Source organism: Rana temporaria, chromosome 4, assembly GCF_905171775.1.
Source record: "Rana temporaria chromosome 4, aRanTem1.1, whole genome shotgun sequence".
In the NCBI taxonomy this organism is placed as follows: Eukaryota; Metazoa; Chordata; class Amphibia; order Anura; family Ranidae; genus Rana; species Rana temporaria.
In genome coordinates, this window is record NC_053492.1 from 109,699,102 (window position 1) to 109,713,933 (window position 14,832).

A 14,832-nucleotide genomic window follows, 5' to 3' on the forward strand; every position below is an offset into this window, starting at 1 on the left:
GCGGGGGCCACTTAAGAAACTTGGTAACCAGTCGCGGGCCACAATGAGCGGATCGGACAGATGACAAGTCACGGCTACTCTATAGGCCCTCCGATCCGTCCAGATGGAAGGGGACAAATGTTTTTCGGATTGGAGGTATGCAGGCGTAAACAGACATCTGTCACTCTGTAGAGGTGAATGGAGGGTCCCATTTGGTCGGGCTGATCGTGTGAAAAGGTCCCAAGACTGCTTTCATACTGATGTGTTGCGGTTTACCCATACCACGAGTGCAGCTATGTCTATCCTGCAAGTTAACTGAACTTTGCTATAGACTCCGCCTGTGGCAAAAGCCGGCGCTGTAGAGGAATCATCGGCTTATGGGGCTCTACTCCGCAGCCGCTTTCTTTCTCTACCACCAGCTTCCTATCACAACACTGATGCTGTGGTATGGCGGGTCGGCAATCTGCGTTCTTTGCTTGTCAACCCGCCATTCCAGAGCAGGAGGTCGCGGGCCACATCAGAGGTCTCCGCGGGCCACTGGTTGGCCACACCTGCTCAGAGCGAAAGGGAGAACTGAGTGACCAGCTGTGCTTGATCACTCAGTCCTGAGTGCAGAGGAAGCAGAGCACTGGGGATCAATCCAATGCTGCATCCACCTAGGCGAGTATCATTTTTTTATAAAAAAAAAATTTGGAAACCTGAACTTCTCTTTTAAATTGACTATTGTTGAGTCAGGGAGACTGACATGGCCAACTCATGGGTCGAATTTCACCAAATTCAGAGATATTTCACACTGCGTATGAGCCAGTTATAAAATAAGAAACTTCTTAATCTAAAAATGCCTAACAAAAGGCTGAAGCTTTTGGGAACCTCGGTCGCAGTCTGTTTTATGGGTCTGGGCAATGGTAGACGGTAAGATGAATCCATGTTCACATTAACAAAACATGGGAAGTGCTGACCAATTTATTTGGCAAAACTAAAGCCTCATACACACGATCGGACTTCCAACTGACTTTTCCGTGGATTTTGCTCTGAAGGGTGTTGTCCACGAACTTGGTATGCCTACACACGGTAGGCAGCCAACAAACACGAACGTAGTGACGTAATAGACGCACTACGTGGTTTTTCTGCTCTTTACCACCACCCTTTGGGCAACTTCTGCTATTGTTGTATGATCTTTAGGGCCGAAACAACTAATCGATTAATCGACAACTAATCGATTACAATTTTCATAATCGATTAATCGGCCAGTAACATAATGGGGTTTAAACAACTAAAATTAGCCCTTTATAGTACACAAAAGCAAATCGCTACTGTAAATATTAATTTTACTGTCCCACAGTAAAAAAATGAACCCCTTACAGTAGCGATTATTTGCTCTTTTTGTACTTATTTTTGTTTTTTTAACCCCATTATGTTACTAAACATCTCAGGCCTGGGTTCACACCTCTGTTTTCTGGTGCTTTTTGAAGAAACACACTACAGTTCATTTACATGTTTTCCTATGGGACACGTTCACATCCATGATTTTTTTTTCAGCTGCAGCGTATTTGGAAAGGGGCGGGGACTTTTTAACACAAAACCGTGCTATTTTTTTTTAGTTCAATATACTTCAATGGAGAAGCTGCAGAAAAGCATGTAATGTGTTTTTGCGGCAATTTGCAATTTGTAATCTGCCCAACAACAAATTGGCCCAAAAAAATGTAAAAATTTTATATTTTATTTTTTTAAGGCTATTATCCGATTAATCGAAACAATAATCGGCCAACTAATCGATTATGAAAATAATCGTTAGTTGCAGCCCTAATGATCTTTAGCATTGGTTCTGAGAATGCGTGTTTGTACTTTGGACTTTAGTCTGATGGACTTGTGTACACATGATTGGATTAACCGGCGTAGGACATTTGTTGCCGGTAAGTTTGTCTGTTCTCACAGCTAACATTTGTCCAATTAAAAAGGGGAAAAGTTTGTCTGATGGAGCATACACATGGTTGAATTGTCTGCAAAAACAGGTCCCACGGAGGCTTGTTGTCAAAAAGTTTGATTGTGTGTACGGGCCTTAAGCCTCAGTAGATTGCACAAAGAATACATCTGCTATACCAACTGAGATAGGACCAATAGGACAGCATTTTCCAACCACATTTCTTATGATTTATTACCACATTCCAAAACAGTTATATCAAAACTATTACCTTACAACCACGTATGTCCCATAAATCCATTATAATGGAACCAGGTCAGTGGCAGCAGTGATTTAAGGTCTCTATTCTCAGGTAAGATCAACTCACCGAATGCTGCTCTCCCTTTCTCTCAGCGTCTCATTCACCCGGCACACCTCTCTGTGAAGATCTTCCTTCTGTGCTTTAGACCCCTGCAAGAAGTCAGTCTGAGATTGTATGGTCGCCCTCAGCTCAGCTTTCTCCTCCTGGAGAACCTGTATGGAGAAAGAGCAGGAGGGTTTATAGATAATAACACCTTCTGTTTTTTAAACACATTTAAACACAAGTAGAAATAATCGAGTACTTCAACTCCCTCCTCATTGGCTTACCTTTGCATGGGCTATCCCCTGTTCAGTCCATGATGAATGCTGCTGCCAGGCTCATCCACCTTAGAAACCGCTCAGCGTCTGCAACCCTCTCTGCCAATCCCTCCATTGGCTGCCACTCACTCAAATTTGATTTAAAATACTAACAACTTACAAAGCCATCCACAACTTGGTCCCCAGCTACATCACTAACCTAGTCCCAAAATATCAACCAAATTGTTCTCTTTGATCCTCCCAAGACCTCCAGCTCCCTAGATCCCAGGTCATCTCCTTCCATGCTCGCCTCCAGGACTTCTCCCTTGCTCTTCCCATCCTTTGGAATGCCCTACCCCAATCTGTCCGACTATCTTCTATTCTATCCACTTTTAGGCAATCCCTAAAAGCTTATCCTGCATCCACCCAACAACTATAATTGTAATTTTCTCCATCAGCTCTTCCCCCACAGTTCTTACTTTTTGTATTGGTTGACCCTCTCTTTTAGATTGTAAGCTCTAAAGAGCAGTGCCCTCTGATTCCTCCTGTATTGAATTGCATTGTAACTGTACTGTTTTCACCAATGTTGTAAAGCACTGAAAAACTGTTGGCGCTATATAAAAAATGCTGTTAGGATAATTGGCTCCGGTCTAAATTAGCCCTAGTATGTGTACGTATGCATGTTAGATAAGGACTGTATTTTGAGCTCCTTATGGGCAGGCAATGATGCAAATGTACAATATGTTATGCACTGTGTACATTTTTGGCCCTATATGAACACCTGCAGTAGATAATAGGAAATAAGCCATAAAAATATAAAATGGACACAGCCCCCCAGAAATCTGTGGGAGGAACATCCTCAGTACAGTACAATATTATCACAGCAAAGACCAGCCACAGGGGCCTTACCCTAATGGTGTGCCGAGCCTGCTCAAGCTCACGCTCTGTTCTCTCCTGCCCAGAAGTTAAGGACTCTAGCTGCAGCTTCAGACTCTCTACTTCCCCTTCTTTGGCACAGAGAGTATCATTAGCACGTTCCAGCTGACCACCGAGAAGCTGCATTTCTGATCGACCAGCCAAGCTTGTTTGCTCCAGCATCTGCTTACGGCTTTGGGATTGCTGCTGTAAAATCATAAAAAATGTAATTATCAGTAAAAAACATACAAAAAAACAAAACAAACAAACCTGAAATTTGGCAGTGCAAATCACAGGCAAAAAAAAAAACACTTTAAAAAAAGGAGTGGGTGTGGCATTCCTTATTTTCAGTGGACCTGCGATAATTGTGCTGGGTAAAGTGGTTAGGTGTGCAAACAAGCAAAATAAAATGTCATGACAAAATAAATAGGTAAACAGCTTATTAGTGAAAATATGGTTGCAATGCAGTCTATTTGCCTTTAGTAAATGTGTGTGTTGGGGGGAGAGAGACTACAATAAAAACCTAACAGAGGTTCTAGCCCACCCATTCAATACAAAGATCTGGCTGAAGCGCTTTAAGATAAACTACAATGATGCTAAACAAATTCAGCTTAGAGAACAATTATGATGATTACAAATTAAATAATAAGGCAATGCTAGCAATAACAATAATATACAAATAGCTCTAGTCCAGAGCAATCAGAAATTGTCTCTAACCTAGCTACAGAAAACTGAAACCTGATTGTCTGTCATGTATTCTGCCCATCATAATAGCTGTGTACTGACTTATGAGAAACAAAAAAAAACTATCAGAAGCTGTACACTTAAATATGGACATCAAAACACAACTGTGTCCCTGTGTGTACCTGGTATATTTCAGCCTGTTCTGCAAGTGTCCTGCGCTGAGCTTCCAATCCTGTCAACTGTTGCTGATACAGGAGACGCTGCTTCTCCCAGTCCAGAGACCTCTGGCGGAATTCCTAGAGAAATGACAAATAATCCAACGCAAACAACAATTAGAGATATAGAAAGAGAAAAAAGCACAATCTCACTAAACTATCACAATTTTGCAAAAAATAATTTTAAGTACTGTGCAAACTTTTTAGGCAGGTGTGAAAAAATGCTGTAAATTAAGAATGCTTTCAGAAATAGTGTTAATAGTTTGTTTTATCAATTAACAAAATGGAAAGTAAATGAACAGAAGAGAAATCCAAATCAAATCAATATTTGGTGTGACCACTCTTTCCAACAAACCAGCATCAATTCTTCTAGGTACACTTGCACACAGGTTTTGAAGGAACTCGGTAGGTAGGTTGTTCCAAACATCTTGGAGAAAATCCTTCCATCCCTTCATATAATCCCAGACAGACTCGATGTTCAGATCAGGGCTCTATGGGAGTCAAACCATCACTTCCAGGACTCTTTGTTCTTCTTTACACTGGCGAAAGTTCTTATTTGGGGCCAAACGCACACCTCCCTGATGGTATAGCATTATGGATAACTATCTGCCTGTATTTCTCAGCATTGAGGACACCATTGATCCTGACCAAATCTCCAACCCCATTTGCATAAATGCAGCCCAAAACTTGCAAGGAACCCCCACCCCACCATGCTTCACTGTTGGCTACGCTCATTATTGTACCGCTCCCTAGCTCTTCAGTCAACAAACTGCCTCCTGCTACAGTCAAATATTTCACATTTTGACTCATCAGTCCAGGGCACCTGCTGCCATTTTTCTGCAACCCATTTCCTATGTTTTCGTGTATAGTTGAGTCGTTTAGCCGTTTTTCCACATCAGAGGTATGTCTTTTTGGCTGCAATTCTTCCATGGAGACAACTTCTGGTCAGACTTCTATGGACAGTAGATGGTAGTACCTAAGTCCCACTGGTTTCAGACTGTTCTGTGGTAATGGCACTAGAGGTCGACCGATATGGGGTTTTCTCTGGCCGATGCCGATATTTAGAAATTGCGGCGGCCGATGGCTATGATGTCAATTTTTTTGGGCAGATATGTTAGGCCGATTTTTTCATTTTTTTTCCCCTTCATCTCATAAATTCTAGCAGTTGGGGTGTTTTTAAGGCACTTTTGGGCTAAGCATAGCACCTGTAAAGTGCATGCAAATCGGCCCCCCTGCCAAGCGCTTCTGCAGCGGTGCTACACGGGCGCATTTAACCTCTTAATCGGCCGCTAGCTGGGTTATAAGCACCCCGCTAGCAGCCGAATAGCGCCGCTAAAATCATAGTAAAGCGCCGCTAAAACTAGCAGCGTTTTACCATCAACGCCTGCCCGCTCCAGTGTGAAAGCAGCGGAGTTCCGCCGAAAAAAATATATATTAAAAGTCAGCAGCTACAAATACTGTAGCTGTTGAGTTTTAATATATAGACACTTACCTGTCCTGGGCGCCTGCGATGTTGGCACCCGAAGCCGATCTCTCCCTCGGCTCTCGGGTACTGCCCCCGCTATCTTCGGTAAGCGAATCAGGAAGCAGGCACAAAATAAGGTAATTAAAACTTTTGGACAAAAAAAAAAAAAGGGCTAACTTTACCATTTCGTCTTTTTTTTTAATTCATTAAAGTGTATTTTTTCCCCAAAAATGTTGTTTGATATATGATGTCAATTGATAAAATGATAGTAAAGCGCTGCTAAAACTAGCAGCGTTTTACCATCAACGCCTGCCCGCTCCAGTGTGAAAGCAGCGGAGTTCCGCTGAAACAATATATATTAAAAGTCAGCAGCTACAAATACTGTAGCTGTTGTTTTAATATATGGACACTTACCTGTCCTGGGCGCCTGCGATGTTGGCACCCGAAGCCGATCTCTCCCCAGCTATCTTCGGTAAGCGAATCAGGAAGCAGGCACAAAAACAGGTAATTAAAACTTTTGGACAAAAAAAAAAAAAAAAAACGGGCTAACTTTACCGTTTCGTCTTTTTTTTAAATTCATTAAAGTGTATTTTTTCCCAAAAAATGTTGTTTGAAAGACCGCTGCGCAAATACCGTGTGACATAAAATATTGCAACAACTGCGGTTTTTTTCCCTAGGGTCTCTGCTAAAAAAAAATATATATATAATGTTTGGGGGTTCTAAGTGATTTTCTAGCAGAAAATACAGGATTTTTACTTGTAAGCAACAAGTGTCAGAAAAGATTTAGTCTTTAAATTAAATTAAATTAAACTGAGAACTTCTACACACAGAGTTCAGTTCATTGATAAGTAGAAACATTGTATTCTTTTCTCACACTTGGCAGGCTGCCCAGAGACAAGTCACAGGAAACTTCAGGCAACTTGCATTGACTTCTATGATACAGAAGTTATTTGCAAGTCGCGCTGAAGTTTTACGTCTGCTTTTTTTTCAGCACAACAATGTCCAATCAATGGTGTCCTCAATGTTGAGAAATACAGGAAGATACTTAATCATGCCATACCATCAGGAAGGAGCGTGGCTGGCCCTAAATTTATTCTGCAGAAGGTAAACGACCCCAATGTCTTTAAGAACGCTATTCAGAAGAAAAACAAAGAGTCCTGGAAGTGATGGGTTGGCCCCCGCAGAGCCCTGATCTAAACATCATCAAGTCTGTATGAAGAGACAGAAGTTTTTTTAGGCAGCCTACATCCACAGAAGATTTGTGGTTAGTTCTCCAAGATGTTAAGCATAACCTATCTGCAAAATAGGAAGACAAAAGGCAATATATACCTAACTGAATGCAAACTTTCAGAGGATAGCAAGAAGAGACAATACCTTTCCTAGAGGGAAACAACAGAATGGGAAAGAGAGCTTTTCAAGAAAACTGGAGATATCAGGGAAAGGTTTTGCGCAAAGATGGGGACAATAATGAACAAAAATGGCAAGGACTCGACAGAAGCAGAAGAGATAAGGAAAAGATGGCAAGAATACACAGAAGAACTATACAAGAAAGATCTGAATGGCCCATATAACCAGAATGATGCAGTCATTGACCTTGAACCAGATATCCTGGAGAGTGAAGTCAAGTGGGCCTTAGAAAGCATTGCTAATAACAAAGCTAGCGAAAGTGATGATATTTAAAATTAGTTATTTACAATCCTAAAAGACGATGCTGTTAAAGTGCACTCAATATGGCAACAAATTTGGAAAACTCAACAATGGCCACAGGAGTGGAAGAGGTCAGTTTACATTCCGATACCAAAAAATGGCAGCGCCAAAGAATGTTCAAACTACCGTACGATTGCACTCATCTCAAACACTAGCAAGATTATGCTAAAAATTCTACAAGATAGGCGTCAGCAGCATGTGGACCGAGAGGTACCACAAGTACAAGCTGGAGTTCGAAGAGGCAGAGGAACTAGAGGTCAAACTGCCAACATTTGCTGGATCATGGAGAAAGCAATGGAGTTCCAGAAGAATGTCTGCTTATGCATTATTGACTACAGTAAAGCCTTTGAAAAACCTGTATGCAAGTCAAGAAACAACAGTTAGAACAGGACATGGAACAGCTGACTGGTTCAAAATTGAGAAAGAAGTGCGGCAAGGATGTATATTGTCACCCTACTTATTTAACTTATAGGCATCATGAGTACATCATGCAAAATGCCATGATCTAGGAATCTCACCAGATTTAAGATAGTCGGGAGAAATAAACAACCTGAGATATGCAGACGATACCACACTAATGGCAGCAAGTGAAGAAGAACTAAAGAGTCTCTTAATGAAGGTGAAAGAGGAGAGGTGGGCCTGAACATTAGGAAAACTAAGATCATGGCCCATCATCACTCCCTGGCAAATAGAAGGAGAAGAAATGGAAACAGTCACAGATTTTATCTTTCTATGCTCCAAGATCATGGCAGATGGTGACTGTAGCCATAAAATTAATAGATGCTTGCTTCTTGGGAGGAAAGCAATGGCAAACCTAGACAACAACATAAAAAAAAACAGAGACATCACCCTACCGACAAAGTGCCGTATAGTCAAAGCTATGGTATTCCCTATGGCTGTGAAAGCTGGACCATAAGGAAGGCTGAACGCCAAAGAATTTATGCTTTTGAACTATGGTGTTGGAGAAGCCTCTTGGACTGCAAAAAGATCAAACCTGTTCATCTTGAAGGAAATCAACCCTGAATATTCACTGGAAGGACTCTGAAGTTGAAACTCAAATAGTTTGGCCACCTGATGTGAAGAGAGGATTCACTGGAAAAGGGGAACATGGAAGGAAAAAGGAGAAGAGGACGACAGAAAACAAGATGGATACAAAGTTAAGCAAACTCCAGGAGGCAGTGGAGGACAGAAAAGCCTGGCGCGATATGGTCCACGAGGTCACGGGGGATTGGACACAATTAAACAACTGAACAACAAAAACATGCAGAATTCCTAGAAGAGTTGATTTGATTTGCTCTTCTTTTCATTTACTTTCCATTTTGTAAATTGATAAAAATAAACTATTAAAAAATATATTTTTAAAAACACAGTTTTGCACAGTACTGTATATATGGTGTGTGTAATATATATGTCTCTGGAACTCAGTCATGATCTTCAGGTTCTTGGAGTAGTCCTGGTTGTGCAAATTTTTTCCCATTTGAGAATTAAAGAAGCTACTGTGCTCTTGGGAACCTTCAGGGCAGAATTATTTTTTGTAGCCTTCCCCGATCTATGCCTTACAATAATCCAGTTTACCACAGGTAGACCCTAATCAAGGTGTAGAAACATCTCAGCAATGATCAACAGAAATGAGAGGCGCCTGAGCTAAATTTCAAGTATTGTTGCTTAAGTGTGCGAATACTTATGCCAATGTGATATTTCAGTTTAAAAAATGTTTAATAGATATACAGACATTTCTAAAATTCAGTTTTTGCTTTGTTATTATGGGGTACCAATTGTAGACACACGATTAAAAAAATGATAATTTAAACAACTGTAGTATCAGGCTGCAACATGACAAAATTGAAAAAAAATATATATATATCTATATCTATTGTGGTAGTGTGGTACCCCACCAGTGTCTGAATACATAATTCTCAATCAGGCAGGTTGAGGGGCTCCAGTGTATTTGCTTGTTTGGGAGGAAACTGGCTTTTCAGTTTTCTCGTTATTTACAAAAGTCCACTTTGGGACCTGGAGCCTGGGGATTTCTAAGGATCGTTTCATCGGTCCAAACCGATCGTGTGTGGGCCCCATCGGTCAGTTATCCTTCGGTCAAAAAATGTAACCAATGGACTGCTAACCGATAGGTTAAAACCGTTGGTTAGTATGCAAAAGCATCGGTTAAAAACCTGCGCATGCTCAGAATCAAGTCGACGCATGCTTGGAAGCATTGAACTTCGTTTTTTCTGCACGTCGTTGTGTTTAATGTCACCGCGTTCTGACACAATCGTTTTTTTAACTGATGGTGTGTAGGCACATCAGACCATCAGTTAGTCTCATCGGTTAACCGATGACAACGGTCTCATCGGATGGACTGATCGTGTGTACGCGGCCTTAGAGATCTGGGTGGGATGAAATTCCCAGTCCTGGATCCGGGTTTTGAGACTCAAAGGCACACTGATTGTTCAGGTGTGTATGGGCCCGATAGTAGAGTCAGGACCAGCATTCTGGGCTCCACCCTCCCGAGGAGCCCAGGCTTGCAAGGGAGAAGCCAGAGAGTGCAGATGTGCACAGTGAAAGTCAGAGACCCAAGTATGAGGGTCAGAGCAGTGAGGGGCTGCTACCTGTATGGACGGCGTTGGCAAAGGGAATTAGTCTGTAAGAGACAGACAAGAGCCTGAATCGGAAAGGCCTGAGCAGCACTGCTGTATGTATACGCCAGGAGGCTGAAGTTATTATTTTGTACGGACGGTGAAAACCCCCTGTGAGGGGAAACCTGTGATTTTTGTTTTCTTGAACGTTTCTTAATAAGAATGGGCCAACAAGCCCTGAAATTGAATTTCTGGCGTGGATTGTTCTCGCTAGCGGGTGCTACACTTGAGCTAAACAACCCCCAACTTTACGCTATATACACACACACACATACACAAAGCATTTGTAATATCTAGGACGGTGTCTCACTACTTCTGGCCTGGTCTATGGATTACAGAAAACAGCTGGCTCCTGTGTTTCATCCATACACGCAGAACAATGTACATGAACCGGCATGCTGCACTTGACTTAGTCCATGTCTGCAGAACAATATACAATAATCTGCAGAAACTACTCAAAAGAAGAATACTAGACAAAAATTATAAAACAAATTACCATCATAAATAAAGCAACTCTGTATGCAGGGATTCATGCATCAGTGGTAATACCTAGTAATATGTATAATAAGTATACTCTCGGCTGCCATTCTATTTAAAGTAGACTGTCTAGTAGCATGCAAGCTCTGCGAATATTGTTCAAGCTCCTAACCCCTATACAAAAAAAAAAAAACACACTTACTGATAGTATGTCCAAATGCACCTGTAAAGAAAAAGTTAGATTGTGTACCTTACACCTATCTTCTACCTACGGTGCCTAGGTGAAGGTGTTGCCATCTTCCTTCTGTTGAGACTCTGGGGAATACATGGGGCAACCCAAGTCTTAGGAGAAGTCATTCTTGCACTGGACTGGAATGCCCTTTTTTCTTTACAAGTACATTTTGGACCTAGTATCAGAAGGTGATTTTTTACAGGGGGAGGGGGCCTGGGCAGTGGAACTTGCAATATACTGTAAGGGTCCATGTTAAGCTAAGCTTTTGAAGGCTCCAAACATGCAATTGATCAGCTGCTAGTTCAGCACTGTTTTTAATGCCACACTCTGTACTAAGACCAAACACCACTGATGTCACACATACTGTACTGACACAAAATAACGTTTCGGTGCTTCACAGAACAGCATCACTATATCAGATTGGACTTGGATTGATTGTAGTTCACATTTCGGCAGGGTTGTTGCAGGACTTTTTTGTAAATTTTCTCACCTCCAGTCTTCTTGTCAGACGGCCAACCTCTGACTTCTCTTCTTCCGCTTTGCCTTTCACCTCCAGCCTGTGGTGTCGTCTCTGAACCTTTTCATAAGATCTTTTCAATTTATTGAGCTATTGACAAAAGACAGTAAATAAAGAGTTTCAGATCTAAAACAAGAGACTCAAATAAACTTCAGATATATTTATTGAAAAATATATATATAAAAAATAAATGTAAAAGTAAATCAAAGCATATGGGGAAAAACTGCACAAGCAGAGGTGACCATCTATGAAAACCACATGTCAAATGACTAGTAGAATATAAAACGCAGGATACTGTTATAACATGCAGCTCCTAACTGTTATAAAAGTTGCACTTGGCTTGGGGCCCCTTCCATCTGCACAGCTATCAGTTTGGTTAGACTGACTAGTAGATTTTTTATGGGGCTTTTCGCTCTTATGGTGCTGTCCTTCAGGGGTAATGATCAACATCTTGGAAATAAAGATTGCTACTATGGGGAGACATATATGCAAGTAAGCATTTAAAACACTTGGGGCTAGATTCAGGTAGACTTTACGTCGGCGTATCTATTGATACGCCGCGTAAGTTAGAAGATGCGCCGTCATATCTATGCGTGCTATTCATGGAGCTAGATACGCCTGAATTTCAGCTTCCTCCGACCAACGTAAGTGTTAGTACGCCGTCGTATCTAGGGTGCATATTTACGCTGGCCGCTAGGGGTGCTTCCGTAGATTTACGCGTAGAATATGTAAATGACCTAGATACGCAGATTCACGAACGTACTTGCGCCCGCTATGCCGTTTACGCAAGGCTTACGTCCGGCGTAAAGTTATCCCTGCTATATGAGGCATAGGCAATGTTAAGGTATGGACGTAGGAACAGCCGTCAAATTTTACGTCGTTTACGTAAGTGGTACGTAAATGGGCTGTGCGTAGGTTACGTTCACGTCGAAAGCACTGCGTCGACGTTTCTTAGGGAGTATATTCGCCGTACGAACGGCCATTCATTTACATTGGGTTTACGGCTAATTTAAATGAGGCACGCCCCCTACCTGCCTATTTTGAATTAGGCGGCCTTACGCCGGCCTATTTACACTACGCTGGCACAACGTACGGTGCGGGATCTTTGAGAATACGGATCTGGGCTCACTGTTTTACGTTGGCGTAGCGCATATGAGATGCGCTACGCCGGCCAAAAGGTACGCCGCTGTACCTGAATCTAGCCCTTCATATTGATGTGCTTCTACCTGCACTTCTTTAGGCTGTAGTGAAGTCTACACTTTTGTTTTTTACTTGGCCCCGTGCAGTTTTATGCCATAATGTGCTAGTATGCACCACCTACTAGCACACTATGACAGACTTACCTTTAAAATGAAGCCTTCTAGCGCTGCACTGTCACTGCCAGCACTCCCATTATCACCCAGTCTTCCTTCCAGGTTTGCGTTCTCTGGCTGTTTAAATGCCCAGGCCTCACTGACATCACCGTGGCGCAGCTCTCTGCATTTAGGAGACATTCAGCTTGCCCTAAATACGCATGTGTAGTGACTTAATTAGGCCACAGCGGATGTGAGTATTCTATTTAGGTGTTAACTACCACTTTAAAGTACAACTAAACCCTAGCTGAACATTTAGTTGTCTAAAGCACTGCGTAACAAACAACTGAAAAGTATTTTTTACATTTTATAGACCCTTTTTTTCCCCCCATCTCAGTGTTGCTGATCTCCTCCTGCCTTTCGCAGTCACTACCTGTCTACATGCACTTTCTTCAGCTTTATTACATGAAACAGTATTGACTTAGGGGGTTGGCTGATAGAGCAAGTGACATAGGTATCTGACACATAAAACATTTTGATGGGTGTGACGAGTCTGCAAATGGCTTTGCAGTGAAAGCATTCAAGAAAAATGCAGGGGAATCAGCAACAGGAATCTGTGGGATAAATCAGAGACGGGGGGGGTTGATTTACTAAAACTGGAAGCATGCAAAATTTGATGCAGCTCTGCATAGAAACCAATGTGCTTCCAGACTTTATTGTCAAAAGTTTAATTAAACAAGCTGAAGTTAGAAGCCGCTTGGCTACAATGTACAGCTGCACCAGATTCTAAGTGTGTCAGTTTTAGTAAATCTCCCCCAGATACTTTTAAAATATGCCCATTTGTAATTTAAGAAGTCTAAATTCTGTCAAAAAGTACAAAATATTTTTCAGTAAATGTAACCGTTATCACTAAAAAGTCCAAGAGCTCCAATCGGTTAAAAAAGTGCCTAGGCAGGGTCTGCCCAAAAGGAGCATCTTGGGAGAATAAGGTTATGTTCTGCTGAAGAACAGAATAAAGCTGGCCATACACAGCTAGATTTCTCTTGTTCAGCCTTGTGGGCTTAAAAAAAGAATCACTGAATTACCCCCCTATAAATGCTAAACCGCATGGATGGTGGAATCTCTGATACCAGCTTTTACATTCAGATGGCCGGCCTCTGCAGAACAAAGAATGCATCTGATGCAGTCATTGTTTGGCCAACAACTTTCCACCAGACGCCTTCGATTTTGTAATTAAAAAGTTTTTTATCATGAACTGGATGAAATTTACGCCGTGTATGACTAGCATAAGGGCTTAATTCGTTTACAGGTTCAGTAGGAATACGTCTTGATGGAAAAGGTAATGATGGTATAACAAACCTCTTCCTGAAACTGTGACAGTTGAGATTCATACTCTGCCGTCTTCTTGAGATTGCTCTCCTCTTGCTCTGCCAGTTGTTTTCTTAGAGACTTGATCTGTAGAATTAAAACAGGCACATTCGGGATACGCTTTATAAAAAAAAGCCTTTGCATTAAAATCAAATTACATTTCTAGTTATAATTGCTGGCAGGCTGTTTTTTTTTTTTTATTGCTAGCAATGTTTTTTTTCTAAATGCATGTTAAGTTGGGTATTTGCAGTTCTGATATCTGCCAGAATTAATAAACTGCCTTGTGCATGTGCAGGAGTTACTTTACACCAGGCTGGCAAATCAAGATGGCAGAAGAAGTCAGGGCAAAGAGCTCCCTTTGGCACATAGGTCTGCCATAATATTTCTATAGTGGGTTTGCGTAAATGTTTTAAATATTTATGTCTGGAAGGGAGATTTATCCACCACATACAGAAAGGCTTCCTTGCAGTAAGAGCTATAAAAATGTTTGATGGACCCCTCAAGAATTAGTTCTGGTCAGTTCAGTAGTAAGCCATTTTTTTCCCCATTGGAATGAATTGAATCATACTTTATTTTTATTCATTTTTGCCTCCCTATGGATCAACTGTAAGTATAGGATAGTGTATATGGAGGTTTTCTATTATTGTTTCCCCTATTGGTTGAACTGAATGGCCTTGTATCTTATTCAACGTAACTATATATTTATATATTTTTTCTAGTCTAGTAAATCTGAAATCTTGTATATTAATATAATGCATTCTCATTTTCAGTCAGCAAGACATGCTCTCAGTGACTTTACATTTTCCAGTTCAACTTTACTAGCTACGGAA

At 41.4% G+C, this 14,832-nt stretch overlaps 1 protein-coding gene across 2 annotated transcripts in view; it reads right to left on the reverse strand.

Moving 5' to 3' along the window:
* The window catches only part of CEP63 (centrosomal protein 63), a 56,392-nt gene that overhangs the window by 17,706 nt on the left and 23,854 nt on the right, over positions 1-14,832 (reverse strand). For both annotated transcript variants that reach the window (XM_040348740.1, XM_040348741.1), the window contains exons 4-8: positions 13,994-14,089; positions 11,316-11,432; positions 4,279-4,392; positions 3,407-3,619; positions 2,271-2,413 (exon numbers count right to left, since the gene is read on the reverse strand). In XM_040348740.1, coding sequence (XP_040204674.1) covers positions 2,271-2,413; positions 3,407-3,619; positions 4,279-4,392; positions 11,316-11,432; positions 13,994-14,089 — 683 coding nt within the window. The remainder of the gene's footprint in view (positions 1-2,270; positions 2,414-3,406; positions 3,620-4,278; positions 4,393-11,315; positions 11,433-13,993; positions 14,090-14,832) is intronic.